This window comes from Blennius ocellaris (genome assembly GCF_963422515.1).
Source record: "Blennius ocellaris genome assembly, chromosome: 19".
NCBI lineage: Eukaryota > Metazoa > Chordata > Actinopteri > Blenniiformes > Blenniidae > Blennius > Blennius ocellaris.
Window position 1 is genome coordinate 2,474,396 of NC_137668.1, and position 27,012 is coordinate 2,501,407.

The following is a 27,012-nucleotide window of genomic DNA, read 5'->3' on the forward strand; positions in this document are numbered from 1 at the left end:
TAGAAAATCATGTTACTGTCTAGCTCAGGGGTCGGCAACCTTTAATGCTCAAAGAGCTATTTGGTCCCAGTTCACACTGAACACAACACCCAGAGAGCCGCACACATTTTATTAAGACAGTTCCACAGGCAGACCATGCCAGGAGGACACGACACACAAAACCTTCTTCACTGCTGGTTGCCAACTTGCAACTAATAAACTAAACTACATGAACTAAGCAACAAATACACAACACAACACAATTATTATCAACACTACAAACCTAATATAACCCCCAATAATTACATTTAAAACCCGTCAAACAGAAACTCCCATAATGCATTGCAGCTATCAGCTCCTTTATTGCTACACATTATTAAAATGGAAGATATATGTGGGAGATCTGGGATTGTTAGAACCATGAGTGTGATGGTGTGTCTTTAATGTCCTGTAGTTGTTGTGTAATTCACTAGAATGTTCCGTCACTCTCAACAAGTCCACAATAAACCTCCCAGAATTGTCGGCGCTCCGCAGCGCAGCAGTTTTACTGTGAAAGGTACAGGAAGCTCCCAGCTTCAGATACCAGTTGAACCGTGGAGCCGCGGCTCCGGCTGTCATGACCTGCAGCCGCAACTCTACGTTCTTCATGCCACTATTGCTGCGTAATGACGTTACATCGCTGCGTCGTTGACAACCCGCCTACATTTTACCACTCTTTGTAGCGGGACTGCGCTCTGGGTGGCTTTGCCTCCTTATGTCCCGCTCCGGGATGAACTGTAGTGGAACAGAGGCTCAAGGAGCCACAGTGGAGGACGAAAGAGCTGCATGCGGCTCCGGAACCGCGGGTTGCTGACCCCTGGTCTAGATAGAGCTGCTGGACCAGCACTGTTCACTGAACTGGACCCAACCAGACTGGCTGGACCTCCTGACTGCTCCTCTGATCAGACATTAGTCTGTGTCTGCCTCTGGTGGACTGGACTCAAATCTAGGCTCCATCAGGCTCCCTGTTACTGGATTGAAGTGAGGGAATAAAGAAGAACTGGTTTGAATGATAGTTCCTCTGTAGTGACTCTGTATAGACTCTATAGCAAACTCTGTAGAGACTCTGTATAGACTATAGTGACTGACTCTGTATAGACTATAGTGACTACATAGATTCTGTATAGACTCCATAGCGACTCTGCAGAGACTCTAAAGTGACTCTGTACAGACTCTGTATAGACTCTATAGCGACTCTATAGACTATAGTGACTCTGTATAGACTCTACAGTGACTGTATAGACTATAGCGTCTGTATAGACTATCGTGACTCTGTATAGACTCTATAGCGACTGTATAGACTATAGCAACTCTGTATAGACTCTAAAGTTACTCTGTATAGACTCTATAGCGACTGTATAGACTATAGCAACTCTGCATAGACTCTAAAGTTACTCTGTATAGACTCTATAGCGACTGTATAGACTATAGCAACTCTGCATAGACTCTAAAGTTACTCTGTATAGACTCTATAGCGACTGTATAGACTATAGCAACTCTGCATAGACTCTAAAGTTACTCTGTATAGACTCTATAGCAACTCTCTATAGACCCTATAGCGACTATAGATTCTGTATAGGCTCCATTATGTTTCATTCCAGCAGAGAAATATTGATTTAAAAAGGATTAAATCTTGAAAGAAAGGTTTTTCTGCTTCATCGGGAGTTTTGACACCAAAACACAAACACATACAACTTGCATAAAACACTGAACGATTTTAACTGCGAAATGGAAAAAATCCCTGAAAGGACTGAAACAACTGAAGTGTTTTCTGATCAGGTAGTTTGTAGAAACATGACTCGGGTTCTCCTTCCCTCCTGGAAGAGGTGTCATCCTCATCTTGTGACCTTTGACCTGTTACCTGTGACTCAGTGTTTCTGCCTGCTGACACTCACTTCCTGTTTTTCTGGAACGGCCTGATACAGGAAGCCACCTCTCAGACGGGTTCTTTCACTTTCCTGCCATGAAGTGTCTGAACGTTGTGTTTGTTCTGCTCCTCAAGACAGTCTGGAACCCTGTCCAGACTGGACACCCAGGTATGGACCAGAGCAGGGGTGGGTTCTCCTTTCTGTTCCTCACAGTATCTGTTCCCTCACCTACTGGGTTCTCCTGTCTGTTCCTTACTGTTCGCTCACCTGCTGAGTTCTCCTGTCTGTTCCTCACAGTATCTGTTCGCTCACCTGCTGGGTTCTCCTGTCTGTTCCTCACAGTATCTGTTCCCTCACCTACTGGGTTCTCCTGTCTGTTCCTTACTATTCGCTCACCTGCTGGGTTCTCCTGTCTGTTCCTTACTGTTCGCTCACCTGCTGGGTTCTCCTGTCTGTTCCTTTCTATTCACTGACCTGCTGGGTTCTCCTGTCTGTTCCTTTCTATTCGCTCACCTGCTGGGTTCTCCTGTCTGTTCCTTACTATTCGCTCACCTGCTGGGTTCTCCTGTCTGTTCCTCACAGTGTCTGTTCCCTCACCTGCTGGGTTCTCCTGACTGTTCCTTACTATTCGCTCACCTGCTGGGTTCTCCTGTCTGTTCCTCACAGTGTCTGTTCCCTCACCTGCTGGGTTCTCCTGACTGTTCCTTACTATTCGCTGACCTGCTGGGTTCTCCTGTCTGTTCCTTACTATTCACTCACCTGCTGGGTTCTCCTGTCTGTTCCTTACTATTCGCTGACCTGCTGGGTTCTCCTGTCTGTTCCTTACTATTCGCTGACCTGCTGGGTTCTCCTGTCTGTTCCTTTCTATTCACTGACCTGCTGGGTTCTCCTGTCTGTTCCTTACTATTCGCTCACCTGCTGGGTTCTCCTGTCTGTTCCTCACAGTGTCTGTTCCCTCACCTGCTGGGTTCTCCTGACTGTTCCTTACTGTTCGCTCACCTGCTGGGTTCTCCTGTCTGTTCCTTACTATTCCCTCACCTGCTGGGTTCTCCTGTCTGTTCCTTACTGTTCGCTCACCTGCTGGGTTCTCCTGTCTGTTCCTTACTGTTCGCTCACCTGCTGGGTTCTCCTGTCTGTTCCTTACTATTCGCTGACCTGCTGGGTTCTCCTGTCTGTTCCTTTCTATTCACTGACCTGCTGGGTTCTCCTGTCTGTTCCTTACTATTCACTCACCTGCTGGGTTCTCCTGTCTGTTCCTTACTATTCGCTCACCTGCTGGGTTCTCCTGTCTGTTCCTCACAGTGTCTGTTCCCTCACCTGCTGGGTTCTCCTGACTGTTCCCTACTATTCGCTGACCTGCTGGGTTCTCCTGTCTGTTCCTTACTATTCGCTGACCTGCTGGGTTCTCCTGTCTGTTCCTCACAGTGTCTGTTCCCTCACCTGCGGCGTTCTCCTGACTGTTCCCTACTATTCGCTTACCTGCTGGGTTCTCCTGTCTGTTCCTTACTATTCACTGACCTGCTGGGTTCTCCTGTCTGTTCCTTACTATTTGCTCACCTGCTGGGTTCTCCTGTCTGTTCCTCACAGTGTCTGTTCCCTCACCTGCGGCGTTCTCCTGACTGTTCCCTATTATTCGCTCACCTGCTGGGTTCTCCTGCCTGTTCCTTACTATTCGCTCACCCGCTGGGTTCTCCTGACTGTTCTTCACAGTGTCTGTTCTTTAATGTGGCCTCATCTGGTAGGTTCTCCTGACTGTTCCTCACTTTTTCTGTTCCCTCACCTGCTGGGCTCTCCTGTCTGTTCCTCACAGTGCCTGTTATTTAATGTTCCCTTATCTGGTGGGTTCTCCTGTGTGTTCTTTAGTGTTCCCTCACCTGGTGGCGTCACCTGTCTGTTCATTCATGTTCCCTCATCTGGGGTGTTCTGTCTGTCTGTTCTTTAGTGTTCTCTCACCTGGTGGGTTCTCCTGTCTGTTCCCTCAGTGTCAGTTCCCTCAAGGGTCTGTTCTTCACAGTATCTGTTCCCTCATGGGTTCTTTTCCCTCACAGCATCTGTTTCACAGTCTGTTCCCTGAAGGGGTCTGTTCCCTCACTGGGTCTGTTCCCCACAGTGTCTTTTCCCTGATGGGGTCTGTTCCCTTACAGTGTCTCTTCCTCACAGAGTCTGTTCCCTCACAATGTCTGTTCCCTCACGGGGTCTGTTTCTTCACAGTGCCTGTTCAATCATGGGGTCTGTTCTCTCACTGGGTCTGTTCCCCACAGTGTCTGTTTCCTCACAGTGTCTGTTCCCTCACAATGTCTGCTCCCTCAGGCCATCTGTTCCTCACTGTCTGTTCCCTCACACTGTTCCATGATGGGGTCTGTTCCCTCACATTGTCTGGTCCCTCACGGGGTCTGTTTCTTCACAGTGTCTTTTCAATCACAAGGTCTGTTCCATTACTGGGTCTGTTTCTCACAGAGTCTGTTTCATTACAGGGTCTGTTCCCTCATACTGTTCTCCGGTGTCTGTTCCGGGTCTCTTTCCTTACGGGTTCGGTTCCCTCATGGGGTCTGTTCTTCACAGTGTTCCCTCTGTGTCTGTTCCCTCACAGTGTCTGTTCACTCACATTGGGTCTGTTCCCTCATGGAGTCTGTTCCCTCACAATGTACCCTCACGGGGTCTGTTCCCTGCAGCAGCTCTGCACTTGGCGGTACTGGCAGACTGGGGGGGGTTGCCCCTCCCCCCATACTTCACCCCGCACCAGAAGGACGTGGCTCAACTTCTGGACGAGTTGAATCAATCTGATGGAGTCGACTTCATCCTGAGTCTGGGAGACCATTTCTACTGGAGTGGAGTGGAGAACGTGGAAGACCACCGCTTCAAGGTACTAGTGCACACTAGTACACACTGGAGGATCTCCGCTTCAAGGTATTAGTACACACTAATACACGCTGGAGGACCCCCACTTCAAAGTACTAGTATGCACTAGTACACACTGGAGGACCCCCACTTCAAAGTACTAGTATGCACTAGTACACACTGGAGGACCCCCACTTCAAAGTACTAGTATGCACTAGTACACACTGGAGGACCCCCACTTCAAAGTACTAGTATGCACTAGTACACACTGGAGGACCCCCACTTCAAAGTACTAGTATACACTAGTACACACTGGAGGACCCCCACTTCAAAGTACTAGAGTAAACTAGTACACACTGGAGGATCTCTTCTTCAAGGTATTAGTACACACTAATACACACTGGAGGACCCCCACTTCAAAGTACTAGTATGCACTAGTACACACTGGAGGACCCCCACTTCAAAGTACTAGTATACACTAGTACACACTGGAGGACCCCCACTTCAAAGTACTAGTATACACTAGTACACACTGGAGGACCCCCACTTCAAAGTACTAGTATACACTAGTACACACTGGAGGACCTCTGCTTCAAGGTACACTCTTCCTCCTCCTCCTCCTCTTTTGGTGGCTTCACTGTCATTCACTTGTTGGATCATGATTATTTAACATTAGGAGAATAATTACCACTGTCTGTGGCAGTGAGGTGAAGCAGTGGAGGACCACTGTCTGTGGCAGTGAGGTGAAGCAGTGGAGGACCACTGTCTGTGGCAGTGAGGTGAAGCAGTGGAGGACCACTGTCTGTGGCAGTGAGGTGAAGCAGTGGAGGACCACTGTCTGTGGCAGTGAGGTGAAGCAGTGGAGGACCACTGTCTGTGGCAGTGAGGTGAAGCAGTGGAGGACCACTGTCTGTGGCAGTGAGGTGAAGCAGTGGAGGACCACTGTCTGTGGCAGTGAGGTGAAGCAGTGGAGGACCACTGTCTGTGGCAGTGAGGTAAAGCAGTGGAGGACCACTGTCTGTGGCAGTGAGGTGAAGCAGTGGAGGACCACTGTCTGTGGCAGTGAGGTGAAGCAGTGGAGGACCACTGTCTGTGGCAGTGAGGTGAAGCAGTGGAGGACCACTGTCTGTGGCAGTGAGGTGAAGCAGTGGAGAAACACTGGCTGTGGCAGTGAGGTGAAGCAGTGGAGGACCACTGTCTGTGGCAGTGAGGTGAAGCAGTGGAGGACCACTGTCTGTGGCAGTGAGGTGAAGCAGTGGAGGACCACTGTCTGTGGCAGTGAGGTGAAGCAGTGGAGGACCACTGTCTGTGGCAGTGAGGTGAAGCAGTGAAGAAACACTGTATGTGGCAGTGAGGTGAAGCAGTGGAGGACCACTGTCTGTGGCAGTGAGGTGAAGCAGTGGAGGACCACTGTCTGTGGCAGTGAGGTGAAGCAGTGAAGAAACACTGTATGTGGCAGTGAGGTGAAGCAGTGAAGAAACACTGTCTGTGGCAGTGAGGTGAAGCAGTGGAGGACCACTGTCTGTGGCAGTGAGGTGAAGCAGTGAAGAAACACTGTATGTGGCAGTGAGGTGAAGCAGTGAAGAAACACTGTCTGTGGCAGTGAGGTGAAGCAGTGAAGAAACACTGTCTGTGGCAGTGAGGTGAAGCAGTGAAGAAACACTGTATGTGGCAGTGAGGTGAAGCAGTGAAGAAACACTGTCTGTGGCAGTGAGGTGAAGCAGTGGAGGACCACTGTCTGTGGCAGTGAGGTGAAGCAGTGAAGAAACACTGTCTGTGGCAGTGAGGTGAAGCAGTGAAGAAACACTGTCTGTGGCAGTGAGGTAAAGCAGTGAAGAAACACTGTCTGTGGCAGTGAGGTGAAGCAGTGAAGAAACACTGTCTGTGGCAGTGAGGTGAAGCAGTGAAGAAACACTGTCTGTGGCAGTGAGGTGAAGGACTACTGGTGACCTATGGGTTAGAGAGTAATTGTGTGTGTGTGTGTGTGTGTGTGTGTGTGTGTGTGTGTGTGTGTGTGTGTGTGTGTGTGTGTGTGTGTGTGTGTGTGTGTGTGTGTGTGTGTGTGTCCAAGCACACCTTTGAAGACGTCTTCTCTCAGCCGTCTCTGCTGGACATCCCCTGGTTCCTGATTGGAGGGAATCATGACCACAAGGGAAACATCTCCGCTCAGATGGCATATTCCAAAATGTCCCCACGCTGGTACGCACACACACACACACACACACACACACACACACACACACACACACACACACACACACACACACACACACACACACACACACACACACACACACACACACACACACACATAGTAAAAATGACAGTGGTAAACCAGATGTGCAGATTGTACCTCAGGTCTTGTCCCAGAATCTTTAACACACGTGTGTGTGTGTGTGTGTGTGTGTGTGTGTGTGTGTGTGTGTGTGTGTGTGTGTGTGTGTGTGTGTGTGTGTGTGTGTAGGAACTACCCAGGCCTCTACTACGACCTCCACTTCACGGTCCCGCTAACGAACGTGTCGCTGAGCATCCTGATGATTGACACCGTGGTTCTTTGTGGAAACGGCGAGGAGCAGACGGGACCGCAGAGCCCGGAGGCTGCAGAGCGCCAGTGGACCTGGATCAGCACCAAGATGGCTGCCAGCAGGCGAGGCCTCAGCGGGGTGGGGGGGGGGGGGGGGGGGGGGGCACTGTAGACATTATAAACTGATGCAACGCCGGCACCATATTGGATGGGCCATCTCACTCTCCGGAAGCACCAGGGTCAAAGCAGAACAAACAACTTTGTTTATGTTTTGTTTATAAAACCTTAGAGGGTTTCCCTCCCTTCAGATAAACAGTGGAGCAGTGTGGTAATCCCTTCAAATTAACAGTGGAGCAGTGTGGTAATCCCTTCAAATTAACAGTGGAGCAGTGTGGTAATCCCTTCAAATTAACAGTGGAGCAGTGTGGTAATCCCTTCAAATTAACAGTGGATTAGTGTTGTATATCCCTTCAGATCAAGATTAGTGGAGCAATGTGGTAATCCCTTCAGATTAACAGTGGAATAATGTGGGAATTTTAAACAGTTCTACACTCAGCTCTCTGGAATTAATCCTCTGAGTTTTAAACAGTTCTACACTCAGCTCTCTGGATTTAATCCTCTGAGCTTTAAACAGTTCTACACTCAGCTCTCTGGATTTAATCCTCTGAGTTTTAAACAGTTCTACACTCAGCTCTCTGGATTTAATCCTCTGAGCTTTAAACAGTTCTACACTCAGCTCTCTCGAATTAATCCTCTGAGCTTTAAACAGTTCTACACTCAGCTCTCTGGAATTAATCCTCTGAGTTTTAAACAGTTCTACACTCAGCTCTCTGGATTTAATCCTCTGAGTTTTAAACAGTTCTACACTCAGCTCTCTGGATTTAATCCTCTGAGTTTTAAACAGTTCTACACTCAGCTCTCTGGATTTAATCCTCTGAGCTTTAAACAGTTCTACACTCAGCTCTCTCGAATTAATCCTCTGAGCTTTAAACAGTTCTACACTCAGCTCTCTGGAATTAATCCTCTGAGTTTTAAACAGTTCTACACTCAGCTCTCTGGATTTAATCCTCTGAGTTTTAAACAGTTCTACACTCAGCTCTCTGGATTTAATCCTCTGAGTTTTAAACAGTTCTACACTCAGCTCTCTGGATTTAATCCTCTGAGCTTTAAACAGTTCTACACTCAGCTCTCTCGAATTAATCCTCTGAGCTTTAAACAGTTCTACACTCAGCTCTCTGGATTTAATCCTCTAAGCTTTAAACAGTTCTACACTCAGGTCTCTGGATTTAATCCTCTGAGTTTTAAACAGTTCTACACTCAGCTCTCTGGATTTAATCCTCTGAGTTTTAAACAGTTCTACACTCAGCTCTCTGGATTTAATCCTCTGAGTTTTAAACAGTTCTACACTCAGCTCTCTGGATTTAATCCTCTGAGTTTTAAACAGTTCTACACTCAGCTCTCTGGAATTAATCCTCTGAGTTTTAAACAGTTCTACACTCAGCTCTCTGGATTTAATCCTCTGAGTTTTAAACAGTTCTACACTCAGCTCTCTGGAATTAATCCTCTGAGTTTTAAACAGTTCTACACTCAGCTCTCTGGAATTAATCCTCTGAGTTTTAAACAGTTCTACACTCAGCTCTCTGGAATTAATCCTCTGAGTTTTAAACAGTTCTACACTCAGCTCTCTGGATATAATCCTCTGAGTTTTAAACAGTTCTACACTCAGCTCTCTGGAATTAATCCTCTGAGTTTTAAACAGTTCTACACTCAGCTCTCTGGATTTAATCCTCTGAGCTTTAAACAGTTCTACACTCAGCTCTCTGGATTTAATCCTCTGAGCTTTAAACAGTTCTACACTCAGCTCTCTGGATTTAGTCGTCTGGGCATCAGGTCAGTAAACATTATGCGCGGCACTGAAGCAAGGTATGACTCACTGATTCAAGTTAAATGTATGAACGGTGATGGTATGAAGAAGTGTTTTAGTTTGGCGTGTCAGCAGCTGTTCAGAGTGTTTCCTGTGTCTTATTTTGAAGTGTGAGGGTTTGTCTCAGGTCAGACTACCTGCTGGTGGCCGGTCACTTTCCCGTTTGGTCCATCGGAAACCATGGACCCACATCCTGCCTGGTCAACAGACTCCGCCCCCTACTGAAGAAATACAACGTCACCGCGTACCTGAGTGGCCACGACCACGACCTACAGGTGAGTCCAGCTGCATGGAGATCATCTGCTCCACCCAGTCCTCCTCCACCCAGTCCTCCTACCTGATGATGTGGCCTGATGATCACAGTCTGATCTCAAGCCTCCAACACAACCATGGGAATCCTTCGTCAACACACTCAGCTGGGTGGAGGACATCCTGGTCGTAACGTGACACCGTCAGTTGGGTGGAGTACATCCTGGTCGTAATGTGACTCCGTCAGCTGGGTGGAGGACATCCTGGTTGTAATGTGACACCGTCAGCTGGGTGGAGGACATTGTGGTCATTACATGAGCCAGGGCCACTTCCTGCTCCAGAGCCAACTGGGACTCCATGAACACTGACCCTGGGCCTCCAGCAGTGGTTTATAGGGACCTTCATAGGGGAACCCATGATCTTCTTCCGGCTCTCGACGAAGGCGGACGTGTTTCTCTCCCTCCTCTTATCTTCCTGCTTGCTGCTCATTATCTTTTGTCAGAAACTAACGGAGCGTCTCTCTACACCTCTATCCAAACTGAAATCATGGAATTGATCAACTGGTCTCAACGCAATCGATCACATGTTTTTGACAAAAAGAACGAGTAGAGGAGAGCCCTCCGGTTCTGATGGAATGTTTGCTAGTTTGCTAACACATTGGACTCGTGGAGTGGCTGGAGGATCGTGTGTCAGTCCATTCTTTCCATTGAGGACGTGGAAGATATCTACATAACTGGAGTAATGATAGCAGGGATGCAGCTGATTGGAGCTGCAGTTTCCTGATCTCAAGCAGAGTTGGGACGACGCTGGCAGCTGTTCTGGGAAGACTGCCAGTGTCTCTGAGGGACGAGAGCTCTGAACACTGTTTGGATCTCACAAGACCACAGAAAGTTTGTTCATTTCTAGGAAAAGACCATTTTTATTTGTCATGATACACAGTCATGACATATGAATTCTGACCCAGGAATGTGATTGTCTATCACATCCAGTGGGGGGGACCCTTTGCCACTGCAGACCCATGCAAATCCTCCCTCGCTTTTTGCTCAAAAGACACTTCCCTCATGCACTCAGCCAGTTACCGGTTGGGTGAGGCTCTCAGGATTTCACACCTTCAAATTCCCCAACCTTCAACCAAAAGCCTTTTGCAGAGACTCCTCAAGCGATTCTTGCCCCGAGTCTTCCCCAGTGAACACCAGGGAAGAGCTGCATCCAAGCAGCGTCGCTCACAAAAGGCTTTTGCTCCTGTTCTTCGATGGAGGAGGTGGGTTGCTGGAGGCAGCTCACCCAGCGTTAGCATACAGCTAACTCCAGAGGCCTACAACCAGGGGCCTTCACTCCTCAACTCCTCGCCTGAACCGGCCACGAGGGAAAACCATCACAGACCTGAGCGACCAGCTCCTCAGTCTGGACAAAAGGAACAACCAGGAGCTGCAAAGAAGGACTCCTGAAACATCAACTTCATCTTCTTCTCCTCAGCCTGCAGAACCAGCAACCACAGTTAGCAGGAGGTGCTAACTACAGGAGAAGACACCAGCTTCCCTCCAGCAGGACAATGACCGAACTCCTTCTTTAAAGATACCAAGGGAGTGGTAACAACAACTGGGCATTACCTGAGATTAGTTAGACCTGATGCTAATCATAGAATTTTTTTAACTTTTACGAAGATGTGTTGATTCTATTACAGTGATCAAGTTCCATATATAATGATATTAGGAACAGTTATCAACCTGTAAACCAACGTTAGCTCTGCCACAGACACAGGGTCTGCATGCTAATCTTTGCTTTACTAACTAGTTAACTCACAATCCTACACATATCACATCAAAGACAACATCACACAGTAACTGAACACCATCTGATGACTCCTGATGTTTTACAAAACAAGTCTCATTCACATCAAGTCATTCTAGAAATGGTCCTTTCGCAGAGACACACAGGAAGCAGACGCTAAAGACTAGCTTCCATGTTCCTTTGTTCTCCAGCACATGGTGGAGACCCAGGACAGACTTCCTGCTCTCTGATAACCTCCATCTGGAATGGAGTTTCTTTTGATCCGCCATCTTGTTTTGTAGTTCCAACACACATCTCACACACACACTCCCTCCACCTCTTTCTCTCGCTCTCTCTCTCTCCACACACACACACACACACACACACACACACACACACACACACACACACACACACACACACACACACACACACACACACACACACACACACACACACACCCAGCTGTATATAGGTAGTTAGAATCTGTTTATTTGTCTTCATTGTTAATAAATATAATGTTTGGAATCATACTTGCTGTTTTATTAATGAGCACAAAGGTGAATGAAATGTCGACCTCTTCTGTGTCAAGAACTCCAAAATCCTTCGATCTTTACTGTTAATTCTAGTAATTGTAATTAATTTAACTATTAATTCAAATTCCTGATGAACTGTTTAGTATATCTTATGAGACTGATAGAACTGAATTGGCTATCATTTCCTGTTAAGACAGGTGGAGCTCCGAGGTTCTGATACAGATCAGATTAAATTTCAATAACATAATTAATAACGATCTTTGATCATTATTAATCATTATCAATAGCCAAACACAACATAAATGGTGCCTCGTGGGCAGACTTACAACACTTAGACTCATGTGATAAACAAAGTCAAGACTTTTGAACGTCTACACCGATGGAATCCAACTGGAGAAGTTGACAGCTCGGCTTGGAGGTTGACAACTCAGCAGGAAGCTAAAAGGGCCAACACATTCAGACATATTGGATTCACTGCAGAGGACCGAGGACTCAAGGTCGAGAGAATTCTGTTCAGTCTGACCTTACTTACCTTCTTCTTTTTTCCATTGTAAATCTCTCCATTTGTGAGATCAATCAATCAATCAATCAATCAATCAATCAATCAATGATGATGTGTTGTCTGGGTCAGTGTGAGGTTCAGGGGCAGATGGGGAATGGAACCTGCAACCTGCTACCAATGAATCCACAGCCTCTCAGTATGTGTCTTCTTCCTGCAGTTCATCAGAGAGGATGATGGGAGCTCATATGTGGTCAGTGGCAGTGGGGTGGTCAGCGACCCATCCACCAAGCACCGAGACAGCATCCCTCCGTCCTGGCAGCTCTACTCGAGTCCCGTCAACCACTCGGTGGGGGGTCTGGCCTACGTCCAGGTGACCGAGCAGCATATGATGGTCAGCTTCCTGCAGACGGACCAGACCTGTGCCTATCGGACAGAGATCCAGCGACGCTCGGTCTGACGGGCGCTGTGGAGGGGAGGGCAGGGGAGGGCAGGGGAGGGCAGGGGAGGGCAGGGGAGGGCAGGGGAGGGCAGGGGAGGGGAGGGGAGGGCAGGGGAGGAGGGGAGGGCAGGGGAGGGCAGGGGAGGAGGGGAGGGCAGGAGAGGGCAGGGGAGGGCAGGGGAGGGCAGGGGAGGGGAGGGGAGGGGAGGGCAGGGGAGGGCAGGGGAGGGGAGAGGAGGGGAGGGGAGGGGAGGGGAGGGCAGGGGAGGGCAGGGGAGGGCAGGGGAGGGGAGAGGAGGGGAGGGGAGGGGAGGGGAGGGCAGGGGAGGGCAGGGGAGGGGAGAGGAGGGCAGGGGAGGGGAGAGGACAGGAGAGGAGGGGACAGGAGAGGAGAGGAGAGGAGGGGAGAGCAGGGGAGGGCAGGGGAGGGGAGAGGACAGGAGAGGAGAGGAGAGGAGAGGAGGGGAGGGCAGGGGAGGGCAGGGGAGGGGAGAGGAGAGGAGAGGAGAGGAGAGGAGAGGAGAGGAGAGGAGGGGAGGGCAGGGGAGGGCAGGGGAGGGCAGGGGAGGGCAGGGGAGGGCAGGAGAGGAGAGGACAGGAGAGGAGAGGAGAGGAGGGGAGGGCAGGGGAGGGCAGGGGAGGGCAGGGGAGGGCAGGGGAGGGGAGAGGAGGGGAGGGGAGGGGAGGGGAGGGCAGGGGAGGGCAGGGGAGGGCAGGGGAGGGGAGAGGAGGGGAGGGGAGGGGAGGGGAGGGGAGGGCAGGGGAGGGCAGGGGAGGGGAGGGGAGGGCAGGGGAGGGCAGGGGAGGGCAGGGGAGGGGAGGGGAGGGCAGGGGAGGGCAGGGGAGGGCAGGGGAGGGGAGAGGAGAGGACAGGAGAGGAGAGGAGAGGAGGGGAGGGCAGGGGAGGGCAGGGGAGGGGAGAGGAGGGGAGAGGACAGGAGAGGAGAGGAGAGGAGGGGAGGGCAGGGGAGGGGAGAGGAGGGGAGGGGAGAGGAGAGGACAGGAGGGGAGAGGAGAGGAGGGGAGGGGAGGAGCACCATGGTCACCATGGCCCAACAATTGGGGCGTTAAGGGGAGAGGAGGGGCGTGGAGAAGTGGGGTGGGGTTTGGAGGGGTGGGGAGGAGCGCGGCGCATCGTGGAACGGTGGGGTGGAGCAGGGAGTGGAGGGGTGGAGCATGGAGAGGTGGGGCGTGGTTTGTTGGGGAGGGGTGTTCCTCTGTCTCCCTCCTGCAGCGCTCCACTCACTGCTCGGTGAAGCGACTGACGGGTCGGTCAGTGTCTCTGGTGTCTTCCTGGGGAATAAAACACGGATTTCACTCATAAAGGGACTTTTGTAAAACGTCGAGTTAACAATTAAGCATCCTTAAACACAGTAAATAGATTAAAACTGAAAGTTAAAACATAAAAACTTGCACATTTCACAGTAATTCTTAGTGAACCATGATTACCTCATAATACTTGTTATATTGTTGTAATGTTTAATCAGGAGCTTTCAGGGCAGGCTCTGTTTGGCCCTTTCAGTCAGAGCAGCTGTCGTTTCCACTGGAACTCAATATGCTGATCACCTAAATTCTATATTTGACATAAATAGCACAAAGAAGAACTTTTGAATTGCATATTGAATTTAACATTTCAATTTGTCTCTTTTATACGAAACGGCGGAAACATTACAATCTAGAAAAAGTGATAAACTATCATATCAGCATGTTGATGTTTGATTCTGGTGTTTCTAATGTTTGTGACTCTTGGTTAATAAGATTTCATGTTATGAATGTTGATGAACTTTGACCTCTGTCAACCTCTTGTTAAATAAAAGTGGGGTGTGTTGATTGTTGTGCTGATTCAGAGTGTGATGTTCTCACACTCCTCCAGTCATCCTCACTTTCAGCCTGCCCCAGAAACTGAAGCCCCCTGGGGCAACAACACATCATCAGCGGGGTGGAACTACCCCTCTCACTACAGTCTGACCCCGATCCCTGTGTGTGTGTGTGTGTGTGTGTGTGTGTGTGTGTGTGTGTGTGTGTGTGTGTGTGTGTGTGTGTGTGTGGCTAAAACCCAGCCTTTGAGGCCTTAAGAAGATGATCAATAAGGTTGATCAGTATCTGTGTCACGATGAATCTAAAGCAAAGAAGCTCCAGACTGCAGTGATGTGATGAATGTGGGCGGAGCTCAATGTGGGCGGAGCTCAACTTTGAGGCGATTTGATTTGAGGGATGTAAGTATTTAGTACTTAGCAGTACACAATGTAGTATTTAGTAGTACACAAGATAGTATTGAGCAGTACACAATGTAGTATTTAGTAGTACACAAGGTAGTATTTAGTAGTACACAATGTAGTATTTAGTAGTACACAAGGTAGTATTTAGTAGTACACAAGGTAGTATTGAGTTATACACAATGTAATATTTAGTCATACACAATGTAATATTTAGTAGCACACAACTTAGTGTTTAGTAGTACACAACGTAGTATTTATTAGTACACAACTTAGTATTTAGTAGTACACAAAGTTGTATTTAGTAGTACACAACGTAGTATTTAGTAGTACACAACTTAGTATTTAGTCATACACAAAGTTGTATTTAGTAGTACACAACGTAGTATTTAGTAGTACACAACTTAGTATTTAGTCATACACAAAGTTGTATTTAGTAGTTCACAATGTAGTATTAGAATGCACCATTTAAACTCTGGAGAGCCTGAACCTGCTGCTGAACAAATCCCAGAGGAAACACTGAGTTATTCATGTGCATTTTAACTCTCAAATAAAGTCACACAGAGCAGGCAAGGTAAGGCAAGGTAAGGCAAGGTAAGGCAAGGTAAGGCACATTTATTTATCACAGTGCTTGACAGAGAAATAAAAGAAATACAGAATAAAAGAAATACATTAAAGCTTAAGAAGAAAAGAGCAATGCATTAAAACAAATAATGTAGAGGCATACAATAAACAAGGTAAGAGAGTTATTAAGAAAAGTTAAAAGTCCTGATTTATTTCATGTTCCAGTCCCTCCTCTGCTCATGAGGATAATAATGTGGCTGATCCAGTAGAAACACTCAAAACTTGTGAAATTATAGTATTTCTTGGACTGAGCTGACGTCACCTCTCATGAAACAGGTGGTTCTCCTCCACCTCCTCCACCCTCACGGAAACTGCAGCCCAGCCCACAGCCGCCTCCTCCACCCCCTGGGTGACGTAGCCAGCAGCTCAGCTGGTAGTTGTAGTAATGTACTGACACATCCCGTTGCCTCATTAGCATCTTTTATTGTGGGAATAGCAGCAGGTTTCAAGAGGAGCTTCTGAGGAAGTCCAGTTTCAAAGTACCGTAGTTCTGGAAGCTTCTCTGGTGAAGAGTCGCTCACAAACAAACACATTCTTTACGGAAAAGAAAAAAATAGTCCAGCCACGTTCGTCGCTGTGCTTCTTCTTTCGGCAAGACAAATAGTGAGGAACCATACTGGTACCTGAAAACACATTTTCTCCAGTGGACATGAAGGTGAAAACACATTTTCTCCAGTGGACATGATGGTGAAAACACATTTTCTCCAGTGGACATGAAGGTGAAAACACATTTTCTCCAGTGGACATGAAGGTGAAAACACATTTTCTCTAGTGGACATGAAGGTGAAAACACATTTTCTCCAGTGGACATGATGGTGAAAACACATTTTCTCCAGTGGACATGAAGGTTAAAACACATTTTCTCCAGTGGACATGAAGGTGAAAACACATTTTCTCCAGTGGACATGAAGGTGAAAACACATTTTCTCCAGTGGACATGAAGGTGAAAACACATTTTCTCTAGTGGACATGAAGGTGAAAACACATTTTCTCGAGTGGACATGAAGGTGAAAACACATTTTCTCCAGTGGACATGAAGGTGAAAACACATTTTCTCTAGTGGACATGAAGGTGAAAACACATTTTCTCCAGTGGACATGAAGGTGAAAACACATTTTCTCCAGTGGACATGAAGGTGAAAACACATTTTCTCCAGTGGACATGAAGGTGAAAACACATTTTCTCCAGTGGACATGAAGGTGAAAACACATTTTCTCCAGTGGACATGATGGTGAAAACACATTTTCTCCAGTGGACATGAAGGTGAAAACACATTTTCTCCAGTGGACATGAAGGTGAAAACACATTTTCTCTAGTGGACATGAAGGTGAAAACACATTTTCTCTAGTGGACATGAAGGTGAAAACACATTTTCTCTAGTGGACATGAAGGTGAAAACACATTTTCTCCAGTGGAAATGAAGGTGAAAACACATTTTCTCCAGTGGACATGAAGGTGAAAACACATTTTCTCCAGTGGACATGAAGGTGAAAACACATTTTCTCCAGTGGACATGAAGGTGAAAACACATTTTCTCCAGTGGACATGAAGGTGAAAACACATTTTCTCCAGTGGACATGATGGTGAAAACACATTTTCTCCAGTGGACATGAAGGTGAAAACACATTTTCTCCAGTGGACATGAAGGTGAAAACACATTTTCTCTAGTGGACATGAAGGTGAAAACACATTTTCTCTAGTGGACATGAAGGTGAAAACACATTTTCTCCAGTGGACATGAAGGTGAAAACACATTTTCTCTAGTGGACATGAAGGTGAAAACACATTTTCTCCAGTGGACATGAAGGTGAAAACACATTTTCTCCAGTGGACATGATGCTGAAAACACATTTTCTCCAGTGGACATGATGCTGAAAACACATTTTCTCCAGTGGACATGAAGGTGAAAACACATTTTCTCTAGTGGACATGAAGGTGAAAACACATTTTCTCCAGTGGACATGAAGGTGAAAACACATTTTCTCCAGTGGACATGAAGGTGAAAACACATTTTCTCCAGTGGACATGAAGGTGAAAACACATTTTCTCCAGTGGACATGAAGGTGAAAACACATTTTCTCCAGTGGACATGATGGTGAAAACACATTTTCTCCAGTGGACATGATGGTGAAAACACATTTTCTCCAGTGGACATGATGGTGAAAACACATTTTCTCCAGTGGACATGAAGGTGAAAACACATTTTCTCTAGTGGACATGAAGGTGAAAACACATTTTCTCCAGTGGACATGAAGGTGAAAACACATTTTCTCCAGTGGACATGATGCTGAAAACACATTTTCTCCAGTGGACATGATGCTGAAAACACATTTTCTCCAGTGGACATGAAGGTGAAAACACATTTTCTCCAGTGGACATGATGCTGAAAACACATTTTCTCCAGTGGACATGATGCTGAAAACACATTTTCTCCAGTGGACATGATGCTGAAAACACATTTTCTCCAGTGGACATGAAGGTGAAAACACATTTTCTCCAGTGGACATGATGGTGAAAACACATTTTCTCCAGTGGACATGATGGTGAAAACACATTTTCTCCAGTGGACATGAAGGTGAAAACACATTTTCTCCAGTGGACATGAAGGTGAAAACACATTTTCTCCAGTGGACATGAAGGTGAAAACACATTTTCTCCAGTGGACATGAAGGTGAAAACACATTTTCTCCAGTGGACATGAAGGTGAAAACACATTTTCTCCAGTGGACATGATGGTGAAAACACATTTTCTCCAGTGGACATGATGGTGAAAACACATTTTCTCCAGTGGACATGATGGTGAAAACACATTTTCTCCAGTGGACATGGAGGTGAAAACACATTTTCTCCAGTGGACATGATGGTGAAAACACATTTTCTCCAGTGGACATGAAGGTGAAAACACATTTTCTCCAGTGGACATGAAGGTGAAAACACATTTTCTCCAGTGGACATGAAGGTGAAAACACATTTTCTCCAGTGGACATGAAGGTGAAAACACATTTTCTCCAGTGGACATGAAGGTGAAAACACATTTTCTCCAGTGGACATGAAGGTGAAAACACTTTCTCCAGTGGACATGATGGTGAAAACACATTTTCTCCAGTGGACATGAAGGTGAAAACACATTTTCTCCAGTGGACATGAAGGTGAAAACAGATGTGGAACAACAAAAACAGCAGTTCAATGTGAAGCAGCAGAGACTGAGAGAGCAGAGAAGAGGCTCCTTGGCACATTCATGGGCGTGTCTTTCTTTGGTTTCTCCTCATGTCAATCTTCCTGGAGGCGGGGCTTCTCCAGCTCTGTGCCGCGTCATCGCGGTGGTGCCGCGTCATCGCGGTGGTGCCGCGTCATCGCGGTGGTGCCGCGTCATCACGGTGGTGCCGCGTCATCACGGTGTTGAGCTCGCCCTCCAGTTAGAACAGAGAAAGATCGCCCTCCAACTCAAGCTTGAGGGAATCAATGAAAAAAACACTTTGGGGATGTAGATGAACCCCAAATAGCACTTTTATGATGTTTAAAGCACAGAAAAGTCTTCTTTAAAAGAAGAGTGTGTCAGTCAATCTTCAGGTGTTCAGGGAGTTTGTTCCCCAGGTGAGGAGGTCAGAACTAAAAGCTGCTTCACCTGAAGTGCAATTAAATAGATAGATAGATAACTGATAGATAGCTGAAGTCACTGCCTCCACTACGGTCAGGTTGTTTTTTTACCGTCTGCTTGCTCTTAGTCTGGCTGGTGGTGTAAAGTCAGATGGAAAACTTTGCTCGTACTGAACGCGGTGCTTTTAAGAAGAATACATGAACAAGGCTGACATGTTATTTCTGTTTGTCATCACTGGATGTTTACATGAATCACCAAGTTCACACAGATCATTAAAAAATGAACAGTCTTACAGGCCACTTACACACACACATACAAAGTATATTAATATGTTTATTGTATGTAGCTGTTCATAAAATTATATCATATTATAATATATTATAAATATTACAAATTAAGCTGTTACTGTATATTAACTGTATATTGTGGCAGGAAGAAGGATGAGGCAGAGCTGAATCTTGGAACACGTCTTTATTGATACGAACACAGAACAGGACTGGCACAGCCCACAAAAGCCCGGCGTGGGAGAGCCCAAACCCCGCCCCTTTACCCAGAGTCCTTTGGGTGAGAGGCCTGGCTCCTAGCAACCGCCACAATATACTATATAGTTTTTTAGATATAAAACATTGATTATCAATTCTGAGGCTGTCCTGTAAATAGTTTTCAAATAAACAATACATATAGCAACGTCTGTGTCAGGATTGGTGGTGTGCAGGATGAAGCGCCGACAGGACCAGGGTGATCATTACACAACAGGACTTGACTGGACTGGTTTCAACAACGAGACATGTAACGTGGGCTGGATCTTTAAGGATGCTGGCAGCTTCAGCCTCGCTTCGCTCATTTGCTTCAGGTGTGCGTCCTGCTCCGTCCGCTCCACCTACGTTCACACACACACACACACACACACACACACACACACACACACACACACACACACACACACACACACACACACACACACACACACACACACACACACACACATTTGTGTCTCTCACAGACTGTAACTCCTTCTTTAAGAGGCTCCTCTGTCCTCCACTCCTTACCTGTATTAATGGCACCTGTTTGAACTGGTTCTCAGTATGAAAGACACCTGTCCACAACCCCAAACAGTCCCACTCCAAACTCCACTAGGCCAAGACCAAAGAGCTGTCCAAGGACACCAGAAACCAAATGGTAAACCTGCACCAGGCTGGGAAGACTGAATGTGCAATAGGGAAGCAGCTTGGTGTGAAGAAATCAACTGTAGGAGCAATGATTAGAAAATGGAAGACGTACAAGACCACTGATAATCTCCCTCCATCTGGGGCTCCACGCAAGATCTCACCCCGTGGGGTCACAATGATCACAAGAACGGTGAGCAAAACTCCCAGAAGCACACGGGGGACCTAGTGAAGGACCTGCAGAGAGCTGGGACCAAAGTAACAAAGGTACCATCAGTAACACACTACGCCGCCAGGGACTCAATCCTGCAGTGCCAGACGTGTCCCCCTGCTTCAGCCAGGACATGTCCAGGCCCGTCTGAAGTTTGCTACAGAGCATTTGGATGATCCAGAAGAGGATTGGGAGAATGTCATATGGTCAGATGAAACCAAAATAGAACTTTTTGGTCAAAACTCAACTCGTCGTGTTTGGAGGAGAAAGAATGCTGAGTTGCATCCAAAGAACACCAGACCTCCTGTGAAGCACGGGGGCGGAAACATCAAAGAACACCAGACCTACTGTGAAGCATAGGGGTGGAAACATCAAAGAACACCAGACCTACTGTGAAGCACGGGGGTGGAAACATCAAAGAACACCAGACCTACTGTGAAGCACGGGGGTGGAAACATCAAAGAACACCAGACCTACTGTGAAGCACGGGGGTGGAAACATCAAAGAACACCAGACCTACTGTGAAGCATGGGGGTGGAAACATCAAAGAACACCAGACCTACTGTGAAGCACGGGGGTGGAAACATCAAAGAACACCAGACCTACTGTGAAGCATGGGGGTGGAAACATCAAAGAACACCAGACCTCCTGTGAAGCACGGGGGTGGAAACATCAAAGAACACCAGACCTACTGTGAAGCACGGGGGTGGAAACATCAAAGAACACCAGACCTACTGTGAAGCACGGGGGTGGAAACATCAAAGAACACCAGACCTACTGTGAAGCACGGGGGTGGAAACATCAAAGAACACCAGACCTACTGTGAAGCATGGGGGTGGAAACATCAAAGAACACCAGACCTACTGTGAAGCACGTGGGTGGAAACATCAAAGAACACCAGACCTACTGTGAAGCACGGGGGTGGAAACATCAAAGAACACCAGACCTACTGTGAAGCACGGGGGTGGAAACATCAAAGAACACCAGACCTACTGTGAAGCACGGGGGTGGAAACATCAAAGAACATCAGACCTACTGTTAAGCATGGGGGTGGAAACATCAAAGAACACCAGACCTACTGTGAAGCACGGGGGTGGAAACATCAAAGAACACCAGACCTACTGTGAAGCACGGGGGTGGAAACATCAAAGAACACCAGACCTACTGTGAAGCACGGGGGTGGAAACATCAAAGAACACCAGACCTACTGTGAAGCACGGGGGTGGAAACATCAAAGAACACCAGACCTACTGTGAAGCACGGGGGTGGAAACATCAAAGAACATCAGACCTACTGTTAAGCACGGGGGTGGAAACATCAAAGAACACCAGACCTACTGTGAAGCACGGGGGTGGAAACATCAAAGAACACCAGACCTACTGTGAAGCACGGGGGTGGAAACATCAAAGAACACCAGACCTCCTGTGAAGCACGGGGGTGGAAACATCATGCTTTGGGGCTGTTTTTCTACAAAGGGACCAGGACGACTGATCCATGTAAAGGAAAGAATGAATGGGGCCATGTATGGTGAGATTTTGAATGAAAACCTTCCATCAGCAAGGGCATTGAAGATGAAACGTGGCTGGGTCTTTCAGCATGACAATGATCCCAAACACAACCTAGGAGTGGCTTCGTAAGAAGCATTTCAAGGTCCTGGAGTGGCCCAGCCAGTCTCCAGATCTCAACCCCATAGAACATCTTTGGAGGGAGTTGAAAGTCTGTGTTGCCCAGCGACAGCCCCAAAACATCACGGCTCTAGAGGAGATCTGCATGGAGGAACGGGCCAAAATACCAGCAACAGTGTGTGAAAACCTGGTGAAGACTTACAGAAGACGTTTGAGCTCTGTCATTGCCAACAAAGGGTCTACAACAAAGTATTGGGATGAACTTTTGTTATTGACCAAATACTTGTTTTCCACCATAATTTGCAAATAAATTCTTTAAAAATCAGACAATGTGATTTTCTGGATTTTTTTTTTCTCATTGTCTCTCATAGTTGAGGAATACCTATGATGAAAATTATAGGCCTCACTCATCTTTTTAAGTGGGAGAACTTGCACAATTGGTGGCTGACTAAATACTTTTTTGCCCCACTGTATGTCCTCTACCTCTACATGTCCTCTACCTCTACATGTCCCCCCACCTTTATACATCCTCTACATGTCCTCCACCTGTCCTCTACCGCTACGTGTCCTCTACCTGTACATGTCTTCTACCTGTCCCTTCCCTCTCTCTGTCCTCTACCTGTCCTCTCTCTGTCCTGTACTACTCCCTCTCCTCTACCTGTACATCTAGTCCATTTCCATGGATAGACTGATTCCACTTGCGTCTTTCAGAGGAGTTGGTCCTCATGCCCATTTTCTCCTGACTGGTGTACCTATAGTGTCTCTATGGGTGTACCTGATGTCTCTCTATGGGTGTGCCTGATGTCTCTCTATGGGTGTGCCTGATGTCTCTTTATGGGTGTACCTGATGTCTCTCTATGGGTGTACCTGATGTCTCTTTATGGGTGTACCTGATGTCTCTTTATGGGTGTACCTGATGTCTCTCTATGGGTGTACCTGATGTCTCTCTATGGGTGTACCTGATGTCTTTCTATGGGTGTGCCTGATGTCTCTCTATGGGTGTGCCTGATGCCTCTCTATGGGTGTACCTGATGTCTCTCTATGGGTGTACCTGTTCTCCTGACAGGTGTACCTGTTGTCTCTCTACGGGGCTACCTGTAGTCTTCTGACGGGTGTACCTGTTGTCTCTCTACAGGTGTACCTCCACATGGACGGCAGAGGAAACTACGAGTTCCAACCCATCACAGACGAAACCGTTCAGTTTGGATCCTAACGGGCGTCAGCCCACTGGAATCAAACGAGTCCTTTAATGATTTTGCACTGGAGTGGATTAAACACTAACTTCAGCAGCACACCTGGTTTCTACTCACCTGTGCTGCTCTGCCTGTTTATCCACACTCCTCTTCCTGTGGTTGATTCTTCACAAATTCTCATGTAATTTTCCACGTTTTTTTTTTACTGTGAGCTGAGCGAGTGGTGGTGGAGGGTTCTGCTGTGATGTGTGATGATGTCGGGGCTGGCTGGGGCATGACTCCACCCACTAGCTCCACCTGGGCCGAGGGTGGAGGGTGGAGGGTGGAGGCCACGTTGAGCTTTTGATGGGGGTTGAATGAGCGACGTGGTGAATCCATCCTGCTCCAGGATGACTGAGCGTCAGTGCCTCAGCCCCACAGCGCTGACGGATGAATGAGTGAACAGTTGATTGAAGTCTAATGGTGGATGAATTGTTTTCAATGTCATGAACTGGTTCAGTCACTTTTACCACATTATAAGATTAACATCCTCTGGATCAATAAAAAGCTGCTTCATGTGTCATTTCCCTTTTTAAATTTCAGAACAATCATGTCATTCAGTTTGTCCTCAGCCACACGCACAACCAACACACTGAGAACCACCACACATGCACACAGCCACCAAATACAGAGAGCCACCACATGGAGAACACCTCGCAGAGAACTGCTACACGGAGAACCACCACACAGAACTACAACACACCTAAACACTACACACAGAACCACCACTAACAGAGCATGTGGAGAACCACCAGCTGGTTTATTTCTGAAGCTGCGTGTTGTCCCTCTATTCTTCACTGAGCACTTCAAACAAGCAGCCATGTTCTCTTCTGCCTCCCAGGAAAGAATCTTGTACAGTATGTTTAGTTTCACCTCCACCTTTGCTGTAGTACCCCCCTGTGGCCAATATGCCACAATGCATCTCATGATGAGACACATTTATACCCAAACAGCCAGGAGAGAGCAGTGGTGGAGGTGTGAGGAGGCAGAGAGTAACTGTACAGAGCACCAAAGAGATTGTTCAAACTTGGCAGGTGCTCACATACTATACTCAACCAGCCATCTTGTTCATTTTACCAGTTCTTTTCTTTGCAAGTGAACTCTTGGTGTAGGTGAACATGCATACCTTTTAACTGGTTTACATTTGATTTGACTTTTGTAGATTCTGTACCTGAATGCAGCGACCAACAACTGCTTCAGCAGTATTTCACTTCTTCTTGGAGTGACTCAACAGCATGTTTGCCCTCAGTGTAGCGTTCTTCACTGTTACAATGCACACTGGCCATTTTTACTAATGACACATACAAACAATATTGTGTACCCCTTCCTTTGACAGATAAACAGCATTAAGGACTTTCCTATGCCAGTTCCAGCCACACCCAGTGGACAAAACACACACACACACACACACTCATCAGTGGAATTTGCTGCAGATGTTTCTTGTTTTCTTATATCATTTGTTCAATTATAAAGTCATGTTGTGTTGTTGTTGCCTACTGGCTAATTTATACTGCTTGAAATTCACGTTACTGTCTAGATAGAGCTGCTCCGGCTGATTTAATCTAGAATATCATGTTACTGTCAAGATAGAGCTGCTCAGGCTGGTTTAATCTAGAAAATCATGTTACTGTCTAGATAGAGCTGCTCAGGCTGGTTTAATCTAGAAAATCATGTTACTGTCTAGATAGAGCTGCTCAGGCTGGTTTAATCTAGAAAATCATGTTACTGACTAGATAGAGCTGCTCAGGCTGGTTTAATCTAGAAAATCATGTTACTGTCAAGATAGAGCTGCTCAGGCTGGTTTAATCTAGAAAATCATGTTACTGTCTAGATAGAGCTGCTCAGGCTGGTTTAATCTAGAAAATCATGTTACTGTCTAGATAGAGCTGCTCAGGCTGGTTTAATCTAGAAAATCATGTTACTGACTAGATAGAGCTGCTCAGGCTGGTTTAATCTAGAAAATCATGTTACTGTCAAGATAGAGCTGCTCAGGCTGGTTTAATCTAAAAGATCACATTACTGTCTAGATAGAGCTGCTCAGGCTGGTTTAATCTAGAAAATCATGTTACTGTCTAGCTCAGGGGTCGGCAACCTTTAATGCTCAAAGAGCTATTTGGTCCCAGTTCACACTGAACACAACACCCAGAGAGCCACAGACATTTTATTAAGACAGTCCCACAGGCAGACCATGCCAGGAGGACACGACACACAAAACCTTCTTCACTGCTGGTTGACAACTTGCAACTAATAAACTAAACTACATGAACTAAGCAACAAAAACACAACACAACACAATTATTATCGACACTACAAACCTAATATAACCCCCAATAATTACATTTAAAACACGTCAAACAGAAACTCCCATAATGCATTGCAGCTCTCAGCTCCTTTATTGCTACACATTATTAAAGTAGAAGATAAATGTGGGAGATGTGGATTGTTAGAACCATGAGTGTGAGTGGTGTGTCTTTAATGTCCTGTAGTTGTTGTGTAATTCACTAGAATTTGCCGTCACTCTCAACAAGTCCGCAATAAACCTCCCGGAATTGTCGGCGCTCCACAGCGCAGCAGTTTTACTGTGAAAGGTACAGGAAGCTCCCAGCTTCAGATACTAGTTGAACTGTAGAGCTGCGGCTCCGGCTGTCATGACCTGCAGCCGCAATTCTACGTTCTTCATCCATTATTATTGCGTAATGACTTTACATCGTCGCGTCGTTGACAACCCGCCTACATTTGACCACTCTTTGTAGCGGGACTGCGCTCTGGGTGGCTTTGCCTCCTTACGTCCCGCTCCGGGATGAACTGTAGTGGAACAGAGGCTCAAGGAGCCACAGTGGAGGACGAAAGAGCTGCATGCGGCTCCGGAACCGCGGGTTGCTGACCCCTGGTCTAGATAGAGCTGCTGGACCAGCACTGTTCACTGAACTGGACCCAACCAGACTGGCTGGACCTCCTGACTGCTCCTCTGATCAGACATTAGTCTGTGTCTGCCTCTGGTGGACTGGACTCAAATCTAGGCTCCATCAGGCTCCCTGTTACTGGATTGAAGTGAGGGAATAAAGAAGAACTGGTTTGAATGATAGTTCCTCTGTAGTGACTCTGTATAGACTCTATAGCAAACTCTGTAGAGACTCTGTATAGACTATAGTGACTGACTCTGTATAGACTATAGTGACTACATAGATTCTGTATAGACTCCATAGCGACTCTGCAGAGACTCTAAAGTGACTCTGTACAGACTCTGTATAGACTCTATAGCGACTCTATAGACTATAGTGACTCTGTATAGACTCTACAGTGACTGTATAGACTATAGCGTCTGTATAGACTATCGTGACTCTGTATAGACTCTATAGCGACTGTATAGACTATAGCAACTCTGTATAGACTCTAAAGTTACTCTGTATAGACTCTATAGCGACTGTATAGACTATAGCAACTCTGCATAGACTCTAAAGTTACTCTGTATAGACTCTATAGCGACTGTATAGACTATAGCAACTCTGCATAGACTCTAAAGTTACTCTGTATAGACTCTATAGCAACTCTCTATAGACCCTATAGCGACTATAGATTCTGTATAGGCTCCATTATGTTTCATTCCAGCAGAGAAATATTGATTTAAAAAGGATTAAATCTTGAAAGAAAGGTTTTTCTGCTTCATCGGGA

The 27,012-nt window shown here is 46.8% G+C and overlaps 1 protein-coding gene across 1 annotated transcript; it reads left to right on the top strand.

Moving 5' to 3' along the window:
- Nucleotides 1-1,943: 1,943 nt before the first annotated feature.
- LOC308144159 (tartrate-resistant acid phosphatase type 5-like) lies at nt 1,944-23,321 on the top strand (the record flags this gene model as incomplete). The annotated part of the gene is made up of 9 exons (XM_080515218.1): nt 1,944-2,054; nt 4,559-4,749; nt 6,796-6,923; nt 7,189-7,376; nt 9,305-9,447; nt 12,447-12,680; nt 20,244-20,337; nt 20,430-20,539; nt 23,244-23,321. The coding sequence occupies exons 1-9, from the start codon at nt 1,982-1,984 to the stop codon at nt 23,319-23,321; spliced, it is 1,239 nt and encodes a 412-aa protein (XP_080371344.1). The 5' UTR covers nt 1,944-1,981.
- Nucleotides 23,322-27,012: the final 3,691 nt, after the last annotated feature.